Source organism: Notolepis coatsorum, assembly GCF_963971535.1.
Source record: "Notolepis coatsorum genome assembly, chromosome: 3".
Taxonomy (NCBI): domain Eukaryota; kingdom Metazoa; phylum Chordata; class Actinopteri; order Aulopiformes; family Paralepididae; genus Notolepis; species Notolepis coatsorum.
The window spans coordinates 10,790,861-10,817,125 of NC_140167.1; the positions used below are offsets into that span (position 1 = coordinate 10,790,861).

A 26,265-nucleotide genomic window follows, 5' to 3' on the forward strand; every position below is an offset into this window, starting at 1 on the left:
ACAAGGACTGGAATCAGTAGGGAGAAACTAGCCTAGCTTAGCACAAGGACTGGAGTCAGTAGGGAGAAACTAGCCTAGCTTAGCACAAGGACTGGAGTCAGTAGGGAGCAACTAGCTTAGCACAAGGACTGGAGTCAGTAGGGAGAAACTAGCCTAGCTTAGCACAAGGACTGGAGTCAGTAGGGAGCAACTAGCCTATAGCTTAGCACAAGGACTGGAAGCAGTAGCATAGCTCCGTCAAAAGTGAAGAAATACAACTTCCAACAACTCCAAAACTAGCACACAGATTAAATTCATATACATATTCTCAGCACCCCGCCTACCCCCCCCCCCCCACCCAACCACCTCCAATGTACACAGTCCCCCCCACCTATACCCAACCTCCAATGTACAGTTTCTTCGTCAAATGTATATACTCTCTTTTTTAGACTCTTTTTGTATCACAAACAGTACTGTATTTGTAAATCTGGTATGTCATAAATGTATAGATGTAGCAGTAGTCTATCTGTATGTCATATATGTTATGATGAATTGAAAATGGGGGACCCTGATGTAAACAAGATGAAAGTCTTTCTCTGGTCTGCATCCCCTTAACAATTGTGTGTATTGCGCTGTACTGTATTGTACCCATTCTGCAATCTGTTAATACAAATTTCAATCAATCTGATTCTGGGGAAGATGGCATTATTACCCAAAATGTTGGGGTGTTCCTTTAAATGTGGATAAAGCCGTAACCCCTACCCCTAGCCTTCACCACAAACAAGTGGTTTTAAGATGAACTGAACTGACTCCCAAGTCCAGGCTTCTTAAAAATGGGACTGTCCCTTTAATCCCTTAAAAAAAGTGGATAGTGTCTGCAACATGATGTAGGTGAGGCTAATGCTTTATTATTAACACAAGTAACTGCTGTTTCAAACTCCTATCTACCTAAACGAATAGCCTACAATGCACAGAGCCTAAAATAGACACCAGCCAAAGCCTCGCATTCGAGAGATGCCCTTGTTGAGTCCATATTGAATCATTGTTCTTTTTTAATATTTTTGGCACTTCCATATGGAGGCGGCCATTTTCATACAGTCTCCACAAAAAGGTCAAAGAAAAAAAAGAAGAGCTTGTTTGTCCATTTCATGCAATAGTTAATGATACAAACACAAACATTCAGAACTCACAGCACGGCACCGTTTACTTGCTAGTCATTTTATACAAATAGTAGAAAGAGGGTTTGTATGTGAAGGAGACAAACTGTATCACATTTGCCAGATAGATGTTTATACACAGAGACTTGTTTTCAGAAAGATGTAAAGAGTATCACAGAATCGAATGTTCAAACTTCTCAATAAAAAAGCTTTCACTAACCTGTGTAAAAAAAAAAGTTAATAGAGCCATTTCAGTAATCACATATAGTTATAGAAAGCTATCTAAGTCATAGGTAAAGTTGAAATGAACATAAAATAAACAACAACCGATAAAATAAAAACATTCCAATAACCAGGTATAGGGTCTAGTGATGGGCTCAGTCGTGTTCTCGGAGCTACTGTGCTCGACCCACCAACAAACCATTTAACAGAACATTTGGAAGTTCCGAAAGAACCACAAAATATTTTTTTATTTTCATTTTGTCCTTTTTTTTTCTTCTTTTTTGTACACATCACAACCTGAAGACTTGGTTGGTTAATTGGTTGTCCATCACGTCTCTGGTTCATCATCATCGTCATTCTTCTCATTCACCCCTCGCGTCATCTACAACTTAAGCTCCTTCAACATGCCGCAACAACACACCCCTCAAAAGCAATCAAACCCCTTTAAATGGTTACATTTTTACTTTGTATTATAATTTTTTTGTATTATTATTATTATTATTTTTTAACTGCACCGTTGGTGCTATTCGAGAATGGGGCGCGGCAATCGCCATGCCCTCGCACTATAGAATAATTCTACGTTATTTTTGAACGTCCTCGTTCAAGTCCCACAAAACGAGCAGGCTGCTGCTAAAGGGCCACACAGTGTGTTTTACAGGATGGCGCAGAAGAATTTCTTCTCCCTGAACGGATTATCTGACGCAGGCACCGGTGACAGCAGCGGGTCCTCTTTGGCGTGAGCTTCGCAGTACGACATTAGGTCTGCCGCTGCTTTTGACACCTGTGATCATCATGTATGTAAACACACACACACACACACACACACACACAAAGACGAAGTTAGACACCAGTAAATACTGCTGATAACGGCCATACACTGATATACACGCAGCTGAAACTAATTAGATGAGGTTTTGATTCGATTCCACAACGGAATGAAGTTGGCATCTAATCAGAGTGCGAAGTAGCAGTGAAGTGCATAGCAGTATACAGTGTAACACGTGAACATGTGGAGTATATATGAAGATGGTACAGAGTAAATATGCTAAACTAATGTATGTATGTACTGTATTATTATGATATACAGTGGTACAAGTATGAATACACTATGGTAGTAAACCATACTAGCCAGTGGTATAACTAATAAGACTAGCTAGATCCACAAAGAATGGATTGATTGCACTGTGCTAATTGCACCCTTACTTACAATTCATTATGAATTGAAAATGTTCAATCAATGATTGATTGAATTCAAATTTTATTAACAGATTGCAGAATGGGTACAATACAGTACGGCTCAATACACACAATTGTTAAGGGGATGCAGACCAGAGAAAGACTTTCGTCTTGTTTACATCAGGGTCCCCCATTTTCAATTCATAATGAATTGTAAGTAAGGGTGCAATTAGTACCGTGCAATCCATTCTTTGTGGATCTAGCCCTGGTGTGGATATATATATAGATATAGATACATGTATAAGTTATTCTTTCATTTGTTTATTTACGTTCCTTCCAAAGTACTGCACTCTATCAAAGTGAAAATACAATTCTAGAAATGTATGTAAACAAAAAATACATAAATAATTTCAAACGCATCAGACATCTTTACATGGGGTAAGTATTCATCCCCTTTGCTAGTTCATTTGGGGCAAAATCAGTTCCATGTGTCCAGGGTTGCGTTGGTGATTTCAAAGCTGGTTGCACTATACGTTTTATTGACGTCATGTGCACATGCGCATAAATGTTCCCTCGCATGCGCACAAGATGTAGCCTTCAATATATAAAGAAATTATATTGTCAACAGATATGGTGGAAACACAAACAAGGTTTTAAATGTAATTGTATTTACATTGTTAATTTAGTTTGTATTTACTTTTCTAGTTTAAGTTGTCACGTATGTTGTTGGATCCCAGAACCTTCGAGGTGGCCCGTTTATTTTAATGAACATCAAAGATAAAGTAAAGTAAAGTGAAACCATTAACCAACCGTGAGCGGGTTGGGGTGATAATTTGATTCATGGCGCTGAATCCCCTTTCACATTCTGCAGTGCTGCATGGAATTACTTTTGTGCATAAGTATTTTACTGTGTAGTGTGTAGTGGATGGTTGGATATGATGGAATAGACACAGAGCTCCCTGCCCCCTCCCCTCAGGTTTGGTGTGAACGATGGTCTGACTCAGGCAGAGCACCGTTCACACCAAACCTGTGAATGTGATTGCCATGAAATGGGTTGCATTCCATGCGCTATTGTTATGCTTATGCAAGGTAGCCAGGTACACGCGACGAGTCGAGTGCAGCGCGTTCTTGAGTGCAGCGCGTTCTTGAGTGCACGTGCATGCACGCGCACATCCGTGCATGTGCGTGCACGCGCTTCTGCTCACAAAAGCTGGTTGCCCGGCGTGCAACCCCGTCCCATGAGCAACGCACCTCTGCATGTGTCATCAGTGTATTTTGTATTTATAGGTTTTGACCGATAGCTTCTTCTCAGAATTCTTATAATAGGGTTTCCTTCCTAACACAGCCAAGAACAACATCCAGCCCAGGTCCCTTCAACGCAGCAGGACTCACTGTAATGGGATTTGGGAGTAATAAGGATAAAGTACTGCATAGTATGGGATATGTTTTTCCACTTATAGATGATATTAGAGTTCAGTCCTCGAGATAGTAATAAAATACAAATCATCACTTCATTTTGAAACTACCAACGATTGCATTTCAACGTGTTGAAGTCTGAGGATACTGAGCCAATCCTGGCACAGGTTTGTCTCACGAGACATGTATCTGTGTAGTGTATATTCCTGCCTCCATAAAGATTTAATGGTGCATTGTATTGGTCCTCTGATGAAGAGGTGCAACAAACACTGGTATTTGTTCATTTAATTTTTAAGGCCCTTACTGGTAAGCTACCTCCTTATATTACATCATTATTGGAATGGAATATTGGAACCTATGGAACCCGTTCTAGTGATTGGCTGGTCCTTAACTCTTTGAGCGCCACCAGCTTTCCCCATCTGCACTGGCTGGTATACGGGAAACTATAGGTTTTGAGGAGAGAAGATCTCCTAGCAATTGCTCTGCAAGAGCTCCTCCCCCTCAGAGCGAGTCAGGACAGAAAGGGATCAGGACAGACACTGTCTGAACTAGACTATCAGAGTTCAAAAGGTAGGCGATACTGCCACCTGGTGAGATTCGATCGTCATTGCAATTCCAACGTAGGCAGATGAGTCAGGCACAGCTAGAGGGCTCCGGCTGACCGTATAGAACGGGGATCAAAGGAAAAATATCAAAGGATCAAAACCCGAGAAATCTTGGGTATGGCGCTCAACGCATGGTGAGATAACCCGACTTATCTTGGGTATGGCCCCCAATGAGTTAAGGTCCCTCTAGTTTGCTCTGAACAGGGTAAATCTGCATTTTGCTATGATGCCCCTCTAGCTCACGGAATGAACTCCAACAGTCCTTAACTCATCAGATTCTCCCCTTTGTTGCAGTTTAAAACATTGATCTCCAACCTTTGTCAATCAAGTTGTACGTGTTTTAATTGATTTGTTAGCCTCGCTTTTTGCCTCATCTTGTCTTATTGTTATTGTTTTATATGCTGTGTAATTTGATATGCCTTTTTGTGTGCTCATTTCTGTTTGTACACTTGACGTGACTGTAAATGGGGGAAATCTCATTTGCCTTTCGAGTTGAAATAAAGGTTTGAAATTGGGAGAGACAGAGAAGTGGTGGGATAAAAGTATGCTATATTTTCACAATTGAATAAACAAACTGTTCTCAGAGGTAAATTTGGTTTAGCTAGAAACCTACATGGAAACCTACTATTTTACTGTTGTTTACAAAGGCAGTGCCCACAATATTGTTTATAAACATATTCTATGCTTATGTTGGTTTCACAGTGCCTCAAAAGGATTTAGAGAATTACACGTGTAGTAGATATGTTTTGTAAAGTAATTGCAGGCTCTGCAAATTATGTAAACAAACCCCCCCCCCCTCCTCCTCAAAACCATGTAAGCTTCATCATGCTGACGTTAGCTTACTTTTATCCTGTCAATGTTGGCCTCCATCTTCAGCTGCTCCACCAGCTTCCTGGCCTGCGCGATGCTGGCTGTGTTATTGCTTGCCATCGAGGCTCGTCGGTTCGATCTCGTGTGAAAGCGTGTTTCTAAAAGAAAAGATAGGAGAGATTTCAACATCCAACATATTCAAATTCATGGGAATCAGCTTATACAAAGGGGACGGTGAGTAAGCAACAGGCAGTCCTGTTCGTCGTCATCATCATTATCATCATCATCATAATGTGTGAATACACACACAAACCCACACACGCACACGCTCGCGCATGCAAACCACAAACCACATCGGTTATGGTACCCTATCCCCCCCCCTCACAGTGAGCTGTGGTGTTCCACAAGGAAGCATACTAGGACCGCTACTGTTCCTAATTTATGCAAATGACATGTCGTCAGCTTGTGACTGCAACTTGTTCCTGTTTGCGGACGACTCAGCCCTGCTGGTCTCTGACAAGAACAAGTTACAGGTTGAAAAAACCCTCAGCTCGGAACTAGGCAGAATCTGCATATGGCTCGCTGATAACAAACTATCATTACACATGGGCAAAACAGAGTCCATTCTCTTCGGTTCAAATAACAAACTCAGCAAGACCGACGGCTTCTCAGTTACAGTGGGTGACAATATTGTCACAAGGAAAGATGAAATTACCTACCTGGGTTCCATCCTAGAGGCTAATCTCTCCTGTGACAAAATGGCATCCAATGTAATAAAAAAAGTCAACCAACGAACTCGATTCTTGTACCGGATCTCCTCTCTGGTAAACAAGAATACCCTGAAGACTCTGGCAGGAGCACTCATTCAGGGGTACTACGACTATGCTTGCACCTCATGGTACCAAAGCACCTCAAAGGCGCTAAAAACAAAATTACAAACATCTCAAAACAAACTGGTCAGACTACTGCTTGACCTTACTCCTAGAACCCACCTCACCCCTGCCCACTTTGACAACCTAGGATGGCTTAGAGTAGATGACAGAGTACAGCAACTTGCAATGGGCCTGGTCTACAAGATACACTACACGACCAAGGTACCCATGTACATGGCAAAATACTTCCCAAAGGTCAGTGAATACCACGATCACAACACCAGAGGGAGCTCCACAAATCATGTTAAACCCAGATTCGGCTCAAATAAGGGACTAAACACGTTTCGCAATTATGCCACATCAATGTGGAACGCCCTACCCAAAGCTGTAAAGGAATGTGGATCACTACCCACTTTCAAAACCTCTCTCAAGAGACACCTACGGGAGACTGCAATTCAACACTGGCCCCTGTAAATATCTTAACCCAACCCCCTCCAATGTACAGTCATTTACCTAGTATGGTTTTGTCAATAGTCCAATGTACAATTTTGTTTGTTTGTACAGAGTCTCCCCCCCCTCAATGTACAGTTTTGCTTGCTTATACAGTGTGCCCCCCCCCCCCCAACCACCTCCAATGTAAATTACCCAGTATGGTTGTCAATATCCCAGTGTACCCAACCCCCCCCACCCAACCTCCTCCAATGTACAGTTTCTACGTCAAATGTATATACTCCCTTTTCTTGACTCCTTCTGTATCACAAACAGTACTGTATTTGCAAATCTGGTATGTCATAAATGTATAGATGTAGCAGTACTGACTATCTGTATGTCATGTATGTCATATATGTCCTGATGAATTGAAAATGGGGGACCCTGGTGGAAACAAGACGAAAGTCTTTCTCTGGTCTGCATCCCCTTAACAATTGTGTGTATTGAGCTGTACTGTATTGTACCCATTCTGCAATCTGTTAATAAAGTTTTCAATCAATCAATCAATCAATCAATGGTGTCAGTTGCTGGACAGCACATGACAGTGAAGGAGGGGGGGGGGGGGGTCAATAGGACGTCCATTGCTACTGTATTGTCTTTACACCTGTATCACTGTACATATTAATATTAGGGCTGTCAGTTTATCACGTTAATTTGATTAATTAATTACACAGCAAATTATTGCGTTATGAAAATTTACAAAAAAATTATAATAAAAAAAAGGGAATTTAATTTAAAAAAAATCTATTTTCTTTTTTTATCTCATTCATTCCATAAGAACGTAGAATAAACATTTACACACTTTTTTTTTAAATGGTCCATTTGCATGTTCTTGGTATCTGATTCTAGGGACATCTATGGATCTCAGGGAATGTATTCCCAGTGTCAGAAATACTGTGTCTCAAGTCAAGTCAAGAGTTTTAATTGTCACGGCATACAAGTATACAATGAAATGCGGGTGGTCTTGCCCGCGACGATGTGCAATACAGTGGTACAACATATAATAGAATCCAATAAAAAAACAGTGGTACAACATATAATAGAATCCAATAAAAAAACAACATTGTGCAATAAACAGGTAACATGGTGTGACATCTCGGTATCTGTACGTATAGTATTTACAGAGAATATAGGACATGCTAGGTAGCTTTAGTAGTGCAATACACTGTTCCTGTTGTTATACTAGTTTAAAGTGGCCTTTCCTCTTGGCCATAAGTGTGCGTGTGTGCGGCGTGAGTGTGTGCCCGCTCGTGTTAAAGTGGCTGCTAGTGTGTGAGCGTGCACAGTGTGCGTGTCGTGTGTGTGCTCGTGTGTGCTTGTGTGTGGATAGTTCAGTGTTCTGTGGCACTCAATGTTCATTGTTCAAGGCTCTGATGGCCTGGGGGAAGAAGCTGAGCCTAAGCCTCTCTGTCCTAGTAGCTGGGGTTCGCAGGCGTCTGCCTGACCTCAGCAGCTGGAACAGGCTGTTATTGGGGTGGTGGGGGTCTTTCATTATTCTGCAGGCTCTGGATTTGCACCTCTTGTTGTATAGAACCTGCAGGGGAGGTAGCGCAATACCCGTGGTACGCTCGGCTGAGCGCACCACTCTCTGTAGGGCCTTCTTGTCCTGTGCCGTGCTGTTTCCATACCAGGCAGTGATGTTTCCGGTCAAGATGCTCTCTACAGCTCCTGAGTAGAAGGACTGGAGTATCTTCCCCGATACTCTGAACTTCCTTAACTGTCTCAGGTGGTAGAGGCGCTGCTTCGCTTTCATTACTACTGTGTCTATGTGTGTTGACCATGTCAGATCCTCTGAGATGTGGACCCCCAGGTACTTAAAGCTGCTCACCCTGTCCACGGTAGCCCCGTTAATCATCAGTGGTGTGTGTGTCTCCTGCTGTCCTCTCCTATAATCCACGATCAGCTCCTTGGTTTTACCAATGTTCAGGAGCAGGCTGTTGTCCTGGCACCAGCGTTCCAGTACCTCAACCTCCTCCCGGTAGGCCTTCTCGTCGTTGTCCGAGATCAGCCCCACCACCACTGTGTCGTCTGCGAACTTCACTATGGAGTTGGAGCTGAACTTGGCCACACAGTCGTGTGTGTAGAGTGAGTACAGCAGGGGGCTTAGAACACAGCCCTGGGGGGACCCGATGCTCAGGGTGATGGTGTTGGAGGTCTGACCCCCCACCCTGACCGCCTGGGGTCTTTCACTCAGAAAATCCAGTACCCAGGCGCTCAGGGCGGAGCTCAGACCCAGCTCGATCAGCTTGTCCACCAGTCTGGTGGGGACTATGGTGTTGAACGCTGAACTGTAGTCAATGAACAACAGTCTCACATAGCCCCCCTTCTGACGGTCAAGGTGGGAGAGAGTGCTGTGCAGTACCTGGGAGACCGCGTCGTCAGTGGACCTGTTTGTCCTGTATGCAAATTGCATAGGGTCCATATCACTGGGGAGGGAGGCACAAATGTGGTCCTTGACCAGCCTCTCGAAACATTTCATGACCACAGAGGTGAGTGCCACCGGTCTGTAGTCATTTGGACATGTTGGGGAGGGTTTATTCGGTACAGGGATGATGGTAGACATCTTGAAGCAGGCAGGGACCACTGACTCCGCCAGGGATTGATTAAATATGGGGGCAAGCTGGTTGGCACAGGACTTAAGTATGCGTCCTGTTATACCATCTGGGCCAGCAGCCTTCCTGGTGTTCACCTGCATAAATGCTCTTCTCACACTGTGTTCCGACAACGAGAGAGCGCCCCCGCGGTTGCCCCCCCCCCCCCTCCACAACAGCCGGCGCGCCAGTGACGTCACTAGCCAGAGGGCTAGCGGCGACACTGTCTACACCGAACCGAGCGTAGAAGGAGTTGAGTTTGTCCGCGAGAGAGGCGTCGTCGCTCCCCATTGAGGTGTCTGTTACTAGGCTTGAGTAAATTGTAATGAACCAAATGAGAATATCAATAAAATTTTGATTTTTTGTTTTTTTTTATACTGTGAATAACACCATGCTAAAATTGACCAGACCTGAAAAATCTAAGCAAATGAATAAAGGGAAGATGATTAAACAGAAGGTTTTGTAGATACAGTACTGAATTCTGCCATCCGGACACATGCAATTTGAAATCTGATTATAGAATATAAAATATCAGGCCTAAAATTGTTATGCGATTAAAAGGCGATTAATTAGATTAATTAATTACAAATCCTGTAATTGCACTTTACTGTTACATTTACACTCTGGTTGGATGCCAAACCTTCTTTTCGTTGTACTGTACTTGTGCTGTATAATGACTGTATAATGACAATACATTTGAATCTAATCTAATCTACTGCATGCATGAAACCGATGTAAATGTAACATTATTTGTGTAAAATAAGAAGCTACTGCTTTGCTGCACACTGACTAGGGATATTCTGAATGCCACAAGGTCACAGGGTTTGCCTTTATTTATAGGTTTGCGTAAAGGCAAAGTAGCAGCCTCTGCTTAGTGTGAAGGACGATAAATCAATAAATCGATGCAGTCTGCCTTTGATACGAGGCAGAGGAGTTGCTCTTGTCTCCGACGGCAAACGTAAAAGAAAAAAAACCTCAGCAGTTCCTTGTGCGTGAGTGTATTTGTGTGTGTGTGTTTGTATGTCATTGTAACACACGTGTTCATCTTTATCAATGTCCTTGGCAACTAGGCAAGAGTCTGAAGCAAGCTGAACTGTAAGATGAATAGACTGTCTTTGCCTTTCTGGCGTTACAGTAATACAACCCCCATTTTGCTGCTCGCTCATCATTAAGAAATTCCAGGAAGTAGACCCAGGACCCGTCTCGTCGGACAGGGTTTAGACATGGATTTATTAAAAAAAAAAAAAAATTGCTTGAATTGCAAACTTTTTGAATTTAATTGGATTTTGAATAATGGAACAGATAATATGTAAGAAAACAAAACAAGAATAACCAATGGAACGTACAAAAAAGGTTTGAAGGAACATCTGATTATTATATTGTAATCAGTGTGTTGTGTTTTAACTTACACTTTCACACACACGCGCACACACACACACACACACACACACACACACACACACACACACACACACACTTATACATACTTCTTACTCTCACATACTCCCATGTCCTTACATTGATCTTGTTTTCCAACTTGCTATATGTAATATAATTATATTTATTATTATAGGTGGAGGTTTCTTATAAGCCTTCTGGGCTTTTCTGCCTCTTCCTGTACTGTATATGTTTTGTACTTTATAGTTGTCGTTATTGTGTTTTTCTTTTTCTTGTTTTTATACTGTGCGGAAAAAATAAAATAAACTAAACTAATCACATTTTATGGGAAACATGGGAAATACGCTTACTGTCTTCTCCAGAGTCAGACAAGATAAGATACCAATTTCCTCTGTGCGTTCAGTAGAAAGATAGCCTAGCTTAGCACAAATGAATGGAAGCGGATACGGACCAGCTAGCCAAGCTGTTGGTGAAAAACACCTTCCCCCGGGGATTTAAGCTATAGGCTAGCTGATCCGTATCCGCTTCCATTCATTTGTCTAATTTGTCTAAGCTAGGCTAGCTGGCAGCCCGAGAGGAAATTGGTATCTATCTTCTTGTCTGACTCTGCAGAAGACGGTAAGCGTATTTCCAATGACGTTGGCGACGTGTTCCTTTAAAGGGGAACTATCTTATAAATGGCCTTTTTGAGTGTTTAGCATTGTTTCCTAGCTATGTGAACTTATATTAATATGATCTATGTCTCAAAATTCTCATATTGGCGCATTCTTCCAATTCTCCTCTCACAATATTCACCCTCACTGAACTGAGTCGTTTGAAAATGTGCCTATATGTGATGTCATAAAGACACTGCTGCATGTTAATGTTCAGGCGAACACTACGCTGCACAGTGGTTTAGGAGCCCAGGCTCAAAACAGCTCGAGATCTTGAGGTAGAAAAATGCAGTTTTTGAGGACTTGATTAGAAATACAAAACAATGAATAAAAAATATATATATATTACAGAGGTGTTCCATAGACTCACAGGAATTGTGTAAAAGTGCCCAAATAGTGAAAGAAATAGTAACATAGTTCCCCAGTTGCATGACTCAAAGAGGTTCACAGGCCTACAGTGCTTTACAAAAGAAACAACACCACCTCACCTCGACCCTCAGTGAAGAGTAAAACCTCCATAAAACTTTAATTGGGAAAATAAAAGGGGGCTAATTCTAAATCTAGTTGTTGATATTATAGAGCATTAACAGCCTTTACGTGTATTAAAAACCATTCTTGTACTGCATATATAAGTAATAATTAGGGATATCCTTAAGTCGAGTGCTAGCTAATTAGCTCAAATCTGGCACATTTACATTGATGCGGAAACTGAAGATGTTAATGTGCACTGTCCCTGGGTAAAAAAATAAATAAACAAACTTAAAACTTAATGGGTCTTTTGATAATGTCTTGTTTAATAACCTCTATGCTCAAGCATCATCACTAATGCAACATAATTAAAAGCAGCACCAGTAAAAAACAAACAAAGCAACACATCATTATGTCACATAATGTCATACATTATACATTATACAGTATTGTATATTATATGGTAATTATATGGTAACTCAGTTACGTCTATTCTGCATCGAACATTGTACATATGTCTATACTGAACACTGTGACCTCATTTTCTACTTCTAAATTACATGCTATATTATGTTATTTGATACTATCTTGTCTAGCACAGTCTCTGGAGCGTAACAGTAAGAAGCATTTTGTATGAAAGTATTCTGTACTTCTGTATGACAACTATTAAAGAAACTTGAAACAGTGGCAACACACACTCACAGCCTCAATGCAACAATTTCCACATAATACCCAACCTCTAATAGTGTGTCTTAACAAACCGTTAACAGGCTACAGAGAGCAACCTTATGAGAGCTGCTTTCTAAAACGGTCTCCTCCCACCCAGGCACTTAATCCCATCCATGCCCCCCGACGACTCGTCCGCTTGCACTGCAGTGTGAGTCAGTGGGCGTGAGAGACTGATCTCAGTGAGGCACTGGGTTATTGATGGCCCGCGGCGGTGGCGCACGTCTGTGCCCACTGAGCGCCTCAAAGAGAGGACACAACGCGAGGCCGGTCATCACCGGGGGAGTCTATACTGTCACAGCCTGTTTCCCAAGCTGCTTGAACCGCCAAAAGTATGGGATTTATGCGCGGCTCGCCGTCTTCTCCAGCGTCAGATGAAGGAGATCGATACCAATCTCCTCTCTGTGTGTTCAGTAGAAAGCTATCCGGCTGTAAGCTACTGCCTTTTCTCAGTCCTTGCCCCCACAATGGTGGAATGAACTACTATACCCACCCCACCCCAGTTAGGACAGCCGAAACCCGTCCAATCGTTCGCCGTCGACTAAAGACGCACTTCTTCAACCATTATCTGAAAAAGAAAAGAATAATAAAAAATCTAACCCTAACTAACCTTGTCATGCACTTGTCCTAATAAACTAACCTACACTGTAGTAGCACTCAACACTTTGATGAACATTGTTACTCAGCTGATAGAGTTGTGCCCTTCCTGATGACTTGTCGTACAGAACTTGTAAGTCGCTTTGGATAAAAGCGTTCAGCTAAATTACTAAATGTAAATGTAAATGTAGTTTAGCTCGCCTATACCTGTCGGCCAAAAACACCTCTTCTGGAGTTTTAAGCTAGGCTAGCTGATCCGTATCCACTTCCATTCATTTGTGCTAAGCTAGGCTAGCTCGCAGTCGGATATCTTTCTACTGAACGCACAGAGAGGACATTGGTATCTATCTTCTTGTCCGACTCTGGAGAAGACGGTGAGCGCATTTCCCATAATGTTGATGTGTTCCTTTATAAAGATTTGCCCAGTTTCACTATTCCATTGCCATGTATGACGGAACATCTCACGGAAACGGGGGTTAGCTTGTCAAAATGAACGGGGATGTTGCTATTTTCAGCTACTGCGATTACTGTAACTTAAAAGAAAGGGCTTAGACATGACGTTTACTGTATTGTCAATTGATTTTACAATCACTACAACCGAAATTGTCATAATTTGGCAAAGCACAAGGTCTCAAAGAACAATGGTAGCTTCACTACAGCTCTTGTTGTTTTCAACGAGTGAGTGGCAAGAACAAGCCTGTGTAGGGCAACGCCACATCAACGTTTTACTGTAATGAATATCAGGACAGTCTAGTGTGTGGTTGGTAAAGGGTGTGTCATGGAATATATTATCATGTCCTTATAGATCTGTGTTGAGATATCATGTTATACAGCTTGACTTTCAGTGTGACCAGCTTGACTGGTTAATGTGTGTATGTCTCTTTAAGAAGACTCCAATGTACTAATATCTCCCAAGCCATAACCTTTTTGTTGTTGCTTCCAGTGTTTCTTCAGAGCCATAACCCAAGGTTATGGGAACAGTTAGACGAAGCTGTTTTGCTTCCAGGCCATAGCCATAATATAGTCGTATTATTAATGTCTCTAACCAGCCATTTTGTTTCTTCTACGTCATTTTCATGTATTTAATTGTATGTCTGACCAGAGTTCTTGATCATTCTATGGTCAGACACTACTGTATTAACATGTTGTCTCTGATTGTAAACGGATCTTTCATTTGTGGCCACGGATGAAATAAACGTTCCTATTATTATTAATAATGACTCAGAATCATTAATGTAAACGGCTCATCGTTTGTCCCTTTAATATTTCCCATTACAGGTGGAATGTGGCCTGCGCTGACTCCCAGCAGTGTCAGAGATGGTGAGCTAACAGTACGACGTTCTTGATTCCTGCAGGGATAGTTCAGGGAGTCTTTTTTTTAATCTCCCTTTTCACTTGTGGAGTGATTGCCTTATTTATTAGTCTGGCTCTGATCATAAGCACCGGGGACTCTTGAGATTCCATTCATGATTTAACACTCTTCCGTGGAACATTTCCCTCCGAATCTTAGAACCCTATTCGGCTGTTAAGTCGTGACGTATCGACCTTCCAATAAACAGTTTCCGGGGCCAAGCCTCCTGCGTTGGCTGAGGCTCTGGTCTTTTCAACACGACTCGGTGCTGTTGTCCCTTGTTGTTTGAATAGATCTGAGTAATAAAAAACAGTTTGGGGTATGTGCTCCTAGTATCCCCCTCTGTCTGAAGAGGAGCGTTTGGCCCCCGAACATGAATATACATCATGGCGTCGGACCCGAATAGATTCTGATGAACAGTAGACTAGATTGTGACATCGTTAGAATGTTCAGTTCTTAAATCACAGGTGTGATTGTATTTGTACACCTGAAAGGGTTAAAGGTCCAGTCAGTTGTCCAAATGTAACAGAGCGCTGCTGGCGGGACAAAACCTCATAACTCCATTTAATTTTTTTTTATATAAATCAACCCCGTAGATCATCCTCCATATGTGTGTGTGGGTTTTACAAAGTTTAAACAATGGGAAAGCATTAAACCGATCATCTGTCTAAACCTCCTAACTCTATTCGCCCTCAAATCTGTGTTCGTTTTTTTCATCTGCTGAAAAGTTGGGTTTTTGGAGTTATGAGGTTTTGTCCCGCCAGCAGCCATTCTATACTGTAGTTCAGGGCTATTCAACTAAATTGTTCAGGGGGCCACATTGTCAGAAACCCAAGGGGCCAGGGGCCGGACTGCCACGGCGCCTCCCCGTGCTATGAATATATGTACACTTGACACAACACGCAACCACATTTTCACAACTTTTATTTAACTACATTGCAAAAGTAGTATACTTTTCAAAAAAAGTGCTTCATTTATGTGCCACATCTGCAACATCTCCTGCAAAAAGTGCTTCATTTATGACTGTGCAACAACTGCAACATCTCCTCTTCAACATTTCAATATAAAAATAAAATAAAAAACAAACAAGTGCATGATGTGCATCTGAACATTCTAAGATCAACACTTGAACAAAAAAACACATTTATAGTGCAGCTGAGCTTATGAAAAAGTGCTTCATGTCTGTGCAACAACAGCAAATCACAGCATCTTATTAGCACTTATTGTCCACTCTTAACTCTCAAACATCAGGGGGGTGGGGGGCAGACAGGCCTAGCCTACATACACACATCTAATGAGAGCGATTGCACTTCTTTGACTGGGCAATGGCAGAGAAAGAGGGTTCATAGGAAGTGAGGGCTACCCGCAAACAGTGATGCAAATGCTCATTTGTCAAGGAGGCACGGTTGCTTGTTTTAATGGCATTCATGTGAGAGAAACTGGATTCACAGGTGTATGTTCAGCCAAACATTGTTAGCACAGATATTGCCAGCGTTTTTATTTTGGTGAATGTCTTGACATGAATACACTTTATCCAAAATGTTGTGGTGGATTCATTCTCAAGTGCCTGCTTCAGAGCAGATGATGCTTGCATATCAATTATTTCAAGTTGCAGGAGACCATCAATGTGAAGTGATGCAAGGAACTCTTGTCCTTTTGTGGAAATAACAGCTAAAATGGCAAATGGGTTGCTCACAAAATGCATCAATTCTCTGGACATTCATCAAATCGACTTGCAAAGTTTTCCCTCAATTTATCAATGAAATCTGTCATTAATTGAGTGACTTTTGGCTCAATTGTGCGTGTTAACGTTGACATGAAAAGAAAAAAGTATAAAAAAAAAAAGAAAAAAATATTAAAGAAAAATATATTTTTTTTTATTTTTTTTTATTATCATGTAATCTTTGGCGGGCCGGTCAGAATCATCGGGGCCGCCAGTTGAATAGCCCTGCTGTAGTTGATCGACTGAGCTCTTGATACAAGGACTTACAATAGAAGCAAGCGGATATGGGCCACCAAGTGTTTTTGACCAACAGCTAGGCTAGCGGTCTGTATCCGCTTCCATTAATTTGTGCTAAGCTAGGCTAGCTCGCAGCCGGATAGCTTTCTACTGAACGCACAGAGAGGAAACTGGTATCTATCTTCTTGTCTGACTCTGGAGAAGACGGTAAACCTAATCTTGTTTACACCCATATTTACCTGCTTCTCAGTACTGGAGGAAAATATCTGTATGGTGTATCTACTGATACTGGCATTATTAACATGTCTTTTTTTTTCTATTTTTTCTCCTCCTTTTTCTGTGATTTTCTCCCATCCCAATTTACCTCTCGTGCCAATTCTCCCTCCCCTGTCCTGATCGTTGCTCGCATGTGCCCCCCCACTGGCCGGTCGTAGGGAGGATAGAAGCCCATCACATGTCCCCTCCGATACATGTGGAGGCAGCCAGTCACATTTTTTCACCTGCCAGCGCGGACTCTCATTGGCGAGGAGTAACGTGTAGGAGGCTCACACTGCCCCCCGCCATTTTCCTGTCTCTGCTGTGCAGGCGCCCTGACCGACCTGTAGGAGTCGCTGTTTACCACGACCAGATTACCACCCGTCGACTCTCCTCCTCGCTGACTCTGCCAATTGAGCCAGTGTGACGCCCGGCCCAAGCCGGAGGCAACGCCGACAGCCGGATTCGATACCGGTGTCTCTTGCGTTGGCGACGAGCGCAATGTCCGCTGCGCCACCCAGCCGCCATCATTATTATTAACATGTCTATACTGTATATTATTCAAAGCAATATTGTGAAGTAATTGGAACAACATCAACAACAACACACAGGTTTGCACAGAATCAGGTAACCTGTTTCTCACTCCACAGAACTGAGACATGTCCTCAGGAGACGTTGAACCTGTGTCTGTGGAAGCCAGGTGATAATATCTCCAGGAGGACTTACTATATGCAGCAGACGACGCAGTATCAACAGGGCACAGTAACATAAACACAGTTTTACAGTGATAGATCTGGGGATCCTGGTTGTTCTCACACCCGTGTTTCACCTTATAGGGCCATATATACAGTAGTGACATCTGGTTCAGGCAGACCTTATTCAATTCAAAGAACAAAATCTACTATCTGCCTCAAAAAAAAGGTGTGGGGAAAAACCTCATATCTGCACTTTGCGAGGCACTAATACCGGTCGGTATTGTTGACACATAATATAGTAATATAGTCCAAAAACTGTTTATTGTATTGGGTATCCTTAAAGAATGTGAATTTTTCAGAAAGTAGGTTTTGTTCTTCGGCCATCGTTTTGCAAATAATCCTTACTGTTTGATTTCATCTGCTCGGAGTGCCAGGTGGGTGGGGGTTTTGCCATAGAATACAGCTTACGATGAGCTTCGGAATGGTTTGCCTGTTTTAACAATTTTTTTGTCAATTTACTATGCCTTTTTCGTGATTGACAATTTACAGTACACTTTCTCAATGGAGGCCTTTCACAAAATGATGGCTGAAATATATCAACAAACATTTTATGAATTGGTCTTTTATTAGTGGATCTTATAAACAAGTGGAACAGTACTATGCTTTTCCAGTTTAGCTTAACCCTTTCACTACCACACTACAAAGGGTTAACGCTTTCACTACCACACTACAAAGGGTTAACGCTTTCACTACCACACTACAGAAGGTTAACCTTTCACTACCACACTGAAGGTTAACCGTTCACTACCACACTACAGAAGGTAAACTCTTTCACTATCACACTACAGAAGATTAACCTTCTGTAGTGTGGTAGTGAAAGGGTTAACCGACTCTACCACTGCACATAAATAGGCATTTTCTTTCAAAATCGGTTACCAACGGTTACAGGCAGCCATGTTGGAAGAAAAAACTACAAACATCCAGTACTCCAGCCTTGTAGTTTGATGGTAATTTCAGTTTTACCATGGTACCATGCCATTGTATAAATAATGTACCATTGCCATGGTAAAGGTTATGTATCATCATGGTACCACGTTTGTACTGAAATAACACTCCAAGTTACAGTATACTCCAAGTATAATACAAGTTAAATCATGATTCCAGTGGTTATGGTATTTCAATAATTTTCCAGTCACTACTATAAAATAAGATATTCCTTTATTAATCCCCTTGGTTAAATTTTGGAGCAGTGACCAAAAATGGATAAATATGTTGATAATCTTTTGGAAATACCATGAAAACATGTTTTGTAAAGAGCAGGTTAAACACTAAAATGATTTGGAAATACTATCTGAAACAAGTACAAATAACCCTGATACTGCTAACAAAATATCTAAGTGAAGATCGAGGCTACAAAAAAAGAAATATATCACAGGTGTGGCAAACATTTCGAGTTACATCTTCAGTGTCACCCCCGCTCTGTCTGGAATCTACGCACATGAGCGACAGTAATGTTTATGGACTAAATGTGTACTTAAATTCATTGTATATATTAGCTCTTATTCTCAAGCTATTGACTGGGCACTGTGTACTTGCCCACTGTGTACCTTTCTTATTCTTGGCTGCTTGCTTTGGCTGGTGATACTAGACCTGCTGGAGTTTACTCTACAGCTGCGCTGGATAAGAGGGTCTGCTAAAATGCCTGAAACATAAATGTTTACCTTGGTGCAACACTTAAATACTGTACGATCCAGGAGAGACTTTGAACACCACCCAGACCTGGAGGGAGATCGGACCCACCAGTGTGAAGCATCTGGGGTAGATTGATCAGCTGTGCCTCAGTTTAGGATCGATAAACCCTTCCTGCGGATTACAGGGTCCATTGTATTGATATTTGTGTGTGTGTGGGCATGGGGGGGACCGCTGTAATATGGTGCCCCTCTGCGTAAGCCATATGTTAGCTCCTCTCTCTCCTCACATTGTGTTTTAATGAGAGCTGTGCAATGCACTTTCATGTGTCTATACACTATCTCCCTGGAATCTACTATCTGACGCAGTGGCGTCCTTTCAGTAAAAGACAAGGTATGGGGGGGGGGGGGGTAGATTTTTTTTGTCAAATCAGTTGTGCAATAGTCACTTTTGGTGAGTTGTTTCTATACAATTCAGTTATATGACATTTAGGTATGACTAGGACTACACAAGCATTTAGTATAGAAATGTGTCAACAGACTAAAGCAGGGAACCACAATATTTTGCATACGAATTATGCAGAATGTAATATCATAACTGTCTATTACTTTTCTTGCAATTGAGCCAATTTTCCTTAGGTACGGTTTTGAGGTGTGTGTTCAACAGAATGTAGTATCAAAAACACATTCACAAAAAGTATGGGTTACTGAATGCTGAACTGCACTATTATAATCACTAAGCCAGACCTTACCTGTGTCCCTGTATCACTTGTGTCTGCTGCCCTTTGATAAAAAAAACGTCCCTATGTCCATTTTCCTTTTTTTTGGGCATATTTCAGTTAGTCACAGTAAAAGTCACCTAGTAAAAGTGAGATAATTGACAATATCAAAACATGCTAGGGCTGTACCGAATAGTTCGAAGCTTCGTTCATAATGTTGACATTCGAATTCTAAATCAACATAAAAAATTGTAAAAAAAAAAAAAAAAAAAAATTTACATTTTTATTTGCCAAGGTATGGCGAGTGCCATACCTTGCCATACCAAATGGACGCCCCTGATTATTCTGACGTCAATGTATGTATGTCTGTGTATGTCTTGCGATTCTTTTGGTCTTTAGATTAGATTCAAATGTATTGTCATTATTCAGCACAAGTACAGCACAATGAAAAGAGGTTTGGCATCCAACCAGAGTGCAAATGTAACAGTAAAGTGCAATAGTAATATACAATGTACAGGTGATTCAACTGGGTATAAAATATACAAATGAGTACTACTGAGTAATAGTGCTAATCAGATGTATGTACAGAGTTGTAGTATTAATATGTGATACAGGTATAGAGACACTATGGTAGAGTAAGTCATACTGGCCGGCAGTGTAACTAGTAAGAGTAGGTAAGGGATATGGACAGCTATAGATATAGTATCACTATCTACAGATATGTAGAAAGGATTATATGCAGGTATGTACAGACAGATGTGGATAGATACAGTATATATATGGTAGGAATAAATATTTATGGGTAAATCTTGTATAGTATAATCAAGTTCTTCTCCCACGAGAGACGACAAAACGGGCCACTGAATCGCCAGAAATATTGATAGGGATGGATGTCACTGTCTAAGGTTTCTGGGGTGTCTAGAGGAAAAGTATAGGACTTCACTCTCTTCACAGACAACGCTCAGACAAGGAGATGCAAACAATCGATTTTAATCGATGTTTCGCGCAGGGGGCTCACATCTTCATTTCAAACTTTGTGAGACACTGAGGTTACCCTCATGTCACAGCGACGACGAGCGGACGAAACAAAACACAGTTTATCAGCGATTTCATACACATTAGGCACAATAATTAAGAATAGACAATAAAACATCAGCTAAGGCGGTCACAAGTCGACACGCAGTGGTCGGAGATCATACTTTTAAATGCAGCAAAAGAAGGAAGAACCTTCAGCTTCAGAGTCGGTTGGAGAGCATTGCAGGTATTGTTACTGTAACGTGAAATGAGCATCGTAACTAACGGCATACTGTGTTGTGTTTCATTTCCAAGTAACAAGAGTTATGAGGTTAAAAGAAAAATCCACTCAGAACAGACTTCGATCTTGGCGCAGGTATACTACGAGGTGCCCAGACGGACCACCTCTATTGCGCTCTTTGTGTGTCCGCGGCTCCGCGCATGTGTGCTCTGACGATTTGTTTGTTTGTTGTCTGGTTGGTTGTGCTCGCGTGCGTGCGTTCCCCCGCTCAATCACTGCCCCAGTCAACACACAGTTGGCCGAGCTACAACGCTGGATTCATCATCCGCACGCTCCACAACCCGCCTGCATACCCCTCCGGGCGCCTGGGAACATCTAGCACGCTCGTGTTTTGGGAAACACGAATGGTTCTAACACCCAGAGACACCTTTTGGTGCTGCTAACAGCGTACACAGCGAGGCGCGGCATGCAGAGGTCAGGTCAGGGTCAGAGGTCAGGTCACGCTTGTTGAAATGTAGCCAAAATAAATGGCAAATGGACTGCATTTATATAGTAGCTTTCATCCCAAGCGCTTTACAACTTATGCCTCTCGTTCAACCATTCACTCACAAGCCCACGGCGGAGGCGACCATGCAAGGTGCCAACCTGCTCATCGGGAGCAATTAGGTGTCTTGCTCAAGGACGCTTCGACACGCTGCTCGGGAGGAGCCGGAATCAAACCGGGAACCTTCTGATTACCAGACGACCACTCCATAGCCACTGTCACCCCCCCCCCCAGTATAAGGTCACTAACACGGGGGCACGCATAACGATTAAGTACAGAGGAACTTTATGTTTAACAAAGCATAGGAAGAACAAATGTTATTTTATCGATCTTGGTGGTGAACCTTTAGAATTAGAGGTGAGCAGGTTGAAAAAGGTATATCTGTGAGTCAAATGGATATTTACTGCAGTCTGACGCATAATTGGGAAGTGAATAGAAGCCAATTCTGGGAGGATTCGCAAAGACATGCTGAGACACGGGTCTGAGACCTGAATCAACAGTTCCTGCAGTACGTTCCACTTAATCGTTGTTATTGTGCCGCCCAGCGGACACTTTTTCGGCAGGGCCCTGCGGGCAGGTGGACGACACTTTTTCGGCAGGGCCAGACGGGCAGGTGGACGACACTTTTTCGGCAGGGCCAGACGGGCAGGTGGACTAAACGTTTTCGGCAGGGCCAGACGGGCAGGTGGACTAAACGTTTTCGGCAGGGCCAGACGGGCAGGTGGACTAAACGTTTTCGGCAGGGCCAGACGGGCAGGTGGACTAAACGTTTTCGGCAGGGCCAGACGGGCAGGTGGACGACACTTTTGTGCTCCACTTACTGAAGCTCAGCGGAATGCCGTGACATGAAAGGAAAAGTGCATTTACATCATCGGTGCATCGGCGTCGATTCTGCGTTTCTGTTGGCACGTCGGTGTCGTCGGATTGCCAACTGAGTCATTCTTGGCTGTTAATGCTACCAGCTGCATACCAGCTGCAAATAAATTAGCCATTTAGGACAAGCTAGCAAGTCTATAGCGATTCTACCAGTCTCTCTAATGACTGTTGGCCATCCAGAAGCCCTTATTCTTTGTGTTTTCGGTACTCAGCTGTGTGTGTTGTGTGCTTGCGTCAACAGAGGAAAAGTACTGGGATGTAAAAGAAAAAAACGAAACGAAACACAAGAGAATGTCTGGTTTTAGATGCCATCGATATCATCCTGAAAGCATGAGAGTAGATACGTGACGTTTCCTCAAACACAGAGTAAGAAACGGACGTCATGGACTCAGATTGTATCTTGTTCTTTTCCTTTACAACAAAATGATATTCTTATCATCATCTAATGGAGAGAGCGGCCTGCCTGGAGGATGAACATCTCCCTTTTGCCAGGGAGAGTCACCCTCTTTGGCTGACCGGTAAGATGTTCGCCACCTATCGTGGAAGTCCAGGGCTCGAACCCGGGTGTGTTTTCTGAACAGGAACACGTGGCCTCTGTATCTTCAGGAAGTCGTCCGGGGAAAGAAATGTCACGATTCAGTCACGACCCGTCGATTTCAGCGTTGACTGAAAATCGTTTATTGTCATTATTCAGCACAAGTACAGTACGAAACGAAAAGAGGTTTGGCATCCAACCTGTGAGTGTGAATGTAACAGTAAAGTGCAGTAGTGTAATATTATACAATATACTGGTGGTGATGCATGTACAGAGTTGTAGTATTAATGCATGTCCAGTGATGGTAGTAATTAAGTCATGTGACAACCACTTAGCTTCTGGGGGCAGTCTCACCGCGTCCCAGATCATCACAGGAGTAACGTTTGAAGTCTGTTCTGGGGGGAGGATGTGTACAATAAGCAACACATGACTCTGCGACGCCACGCTTCCTGTCCTGTTCTTCTGACAGCTGCCAAAAAGATCACCTCCCAACACGTTGAACGCGGAGTCGACGCGCCGATGACAAGTGACACTCGAGCTGATAATAATATACAATTATCATAATCAATCATTGATCATCAATTATCAATTATTATAATTCAAACTACGGACGTAGAGGCCTAATCCGAGTCCCGTCAACAACTATTTTGCGGCGGGCTACCGTCTCTTAATCTCTCACGCCAAACGGTCCAGATAGTCATCTCTCAACCCCACGCGATTCTGTAGCGACCTTTCTGAGTAAAAAAAAAAGAAAGAAAGAAAAACTAAACAAAATGACACACACTGTCACTGTCTGAAAGAAGAAATGGTGAGATCTCACACTGCGTTGTGGTGCATTGTTTGTTATTGTGATCTATCTTGTCAAAGTGAGAGACTCGCCCCCATGCCCCCCCTCAATGTATTATGGTGCACGCTGCCATGCTGCCTACTCTCTCTCTCTCCCTCTGCCTGTACTTACCTTGTCTGCTCACTCCCCTGCACTCTTTCCCCGGTGTGTCTGTGCCGCAGTTCAGTCAGTCAGTCAGCACTTTGTGTCTGCCTCCCCACTCTGTGGAAAGAGAGAGACAAACGGGGAGGAAGAGAGTGAGTGAGTGTGTGTGAGTGTGAGTGTGAGAGAGAGAGAGAGAGAGAGAGAGAGAGAGAGAAGAGAGAGAGAGAGAGGCAGAGGGCGGACCATTGAGAACACAGGCACAAGCTCTGCTCGCTTCCATTCCTGCATTCCAGCTAAATTACAGCGAGGGCCTGCTGTGCTGCGTAGCCTCTCTCTCCTCTGATCTGATCACTGTGTGTCAGAATGTCACGGCCTGCGTACAGAATACTGTCCGCTCTCTGACGGCTCTGGAGAGGCGGAGGCCAGAGAGACCAAACACCCTGCGAGGGGAGCGAGCGAGCGAGACGTCTTGAGGTGTTTTTTGGCTCGACGTCTCGGACACACAGAGTGAGGGATCGCGCCGTCGATTCATGCTTTTTCGTGTCGAGCGATCGGATGATGATACTACATCTACTGCCTCCCGATGGTCAGACTCGAGCGCTTGACCCGTTCACCTCCCTCGCTCGCTCTCTCTCGCTTGCTCTCTCTCTCTCTCTCCCTCCATCTCTTTCTCTATCTCCCCCTTTTGCTCTCTCTTTCTCTTTCTTTCTCTCGCTCTCCCCTCTTTCTCTCCCTCCATCTCTCCTAACCCCTCCTTCTCTATCTCCCCCCTTTCTCTCTTTCCCTCTATCCCCCCTCTCTCTCTCTTCCCCATCTCTCCTCACCCCCCTCTCCTTCTTTATCTCCCCCCTCTCTCTCTCTCCTCACCACCTCCTTTTCTACACCCCCCCCTCCCTCCCTCCCTCCCTCCCTCCCTCCCTCTCTCTCTCTCTCTCTCTCTCTCTCTCTCTCTCTCTCTCTCTCTCTCTCTCTGCATGCATCTGTGACTCTGTAGCTTTGGTTGGTCTTTCTGCTGTTTCTGATAAATGGGGCCAATTACTCTGCAAGAGCAAATCTGTAGAGGAAGGGAATTCCAGCGCTGAGTGTAAATCATGGCCGGCGCACAACGCTAAGGCAACCGTTAATACAACTCGGGGGGAGGGGGGGGGAGGGGGAGGAGGAGGAGGAGGAGGAGGAGCCACGGGGTCCCGAGGAGCATTCTAACGACGTTCTATTGCTTAGAAGAGTGTGTGTGTGTGTGTTAATGTGTGTGTGTGTGAGTGTGTGTTTGTGTGTGTGTGTGAGTGTGTTTGAGTGTGTGTGTGTGTGTGTTTATGTGTATGTGAGCGTGTGTGTTTATGTGTGTGAGTGTGTGTTTATGTGTGTGTGAGTGTGTGTGTGTGTGTGTGTGTGTGTGTGTGTGTGTGTGTGTGTGTGTAAGTGTGTTTGAGTGTGTTTGTGTGTGTTTATGTGTGTGTGTGTGTGTGTGTGTGTGTGTGTGTGTGTGTGTGTGTGAGTGTGTTTGAGTGTGTGTGTTTATGTGTGTGTGAGTGTGTGTGTTTATGTGTGTGTGAGTGTGACTGTGTGTGAATGGGGTGTGAGTACAATGAACAACCCCATTCTGCGCAGTGCCATTCCAGACACATGGAGGTTGTTAATGGAGCCACGCACACCATCACTGGACACAGTATATTAGTTTAGAGAGGCTGTAGGATAATGTCATCAGAGCTGAGTCAGTATGACGGCCGGCCCAAGCCGGAGGCAACGCCGACAGCCGGAGTCGAACCCGGTGTCTCTTGCGTTGGTGACGAGCGCAATGTCCGCTGTGCCACCCAGCCGCCCTAGAGCTGCAGCCCCTTGAACGGCATCATCATTCCACAAGGGCGCCGGCTTCTTAACCCTTTCACTACCACCACACTACAGACGGTTAACCCTTTTGCTGCCGTCTATTTTATGCTCATGTTGTACTTATTTTATTCCTAATTCTATGCTGTAAAGCCCTTTGAGCTGCAATTATTGTATGAAAGGTGCTATACAAATAAAGTTTATTATTATTATTATTATTATTATTATTATTATTATTAATTTCCAAAGTAGGACACATGAGACATATGAGCTTTCTAACACTGCCTCATACCTCATAACCTCATACCTCTAATGAGCCTAATTTGCATGTTTCTACTTGAAGGAGCTGTCAAGATATCGGATGACTGGATGCCTGGATGACTGGATGAAGAGAGAGATTAACCCTTTACTATCACACTACAGACGGTTCGTAAAGGGTTAACCTTCTGTAGTGTGGTAGTGAAAGGGTTAAC

At 43.1% G+C, this 26,265-nt stretch overlaps 1 protein-coding gene across 1 annotated transcript; it reads right to left on the reverse strand.

The window, feature by feature from the left end:
* Positions 1-863: 863 nt before the first annotated feature.
* Positions 864-24,090, reverse strand: LOC311225350 (guanine nucleotide-binding protein G(I)/G(S)/G(O) subunit gamma-2). The gene is made up of 3 exons (XM_084310599.1): positions 23,996-24,090; positions 5,399-5,523; positions 864-2,139 (listed from the first exon to the last, which is right to left on the reverse strand). The coding sequence occupies exons 2-3, from the start codon at positions 5,483-5,485 to the stop codon at positions 2,011-2,013; spliced, it is 216 nt and encodes a 71-aa protein (XP_084166725.1). The 5' UTR covers positions 5,486-5,523; positions 23,996-24,090; the 3' UTR covers positions 864-2,010.
* Between the last annotated feature and the right edge of the window lie 2,175 nt (positions 24,091-26,265).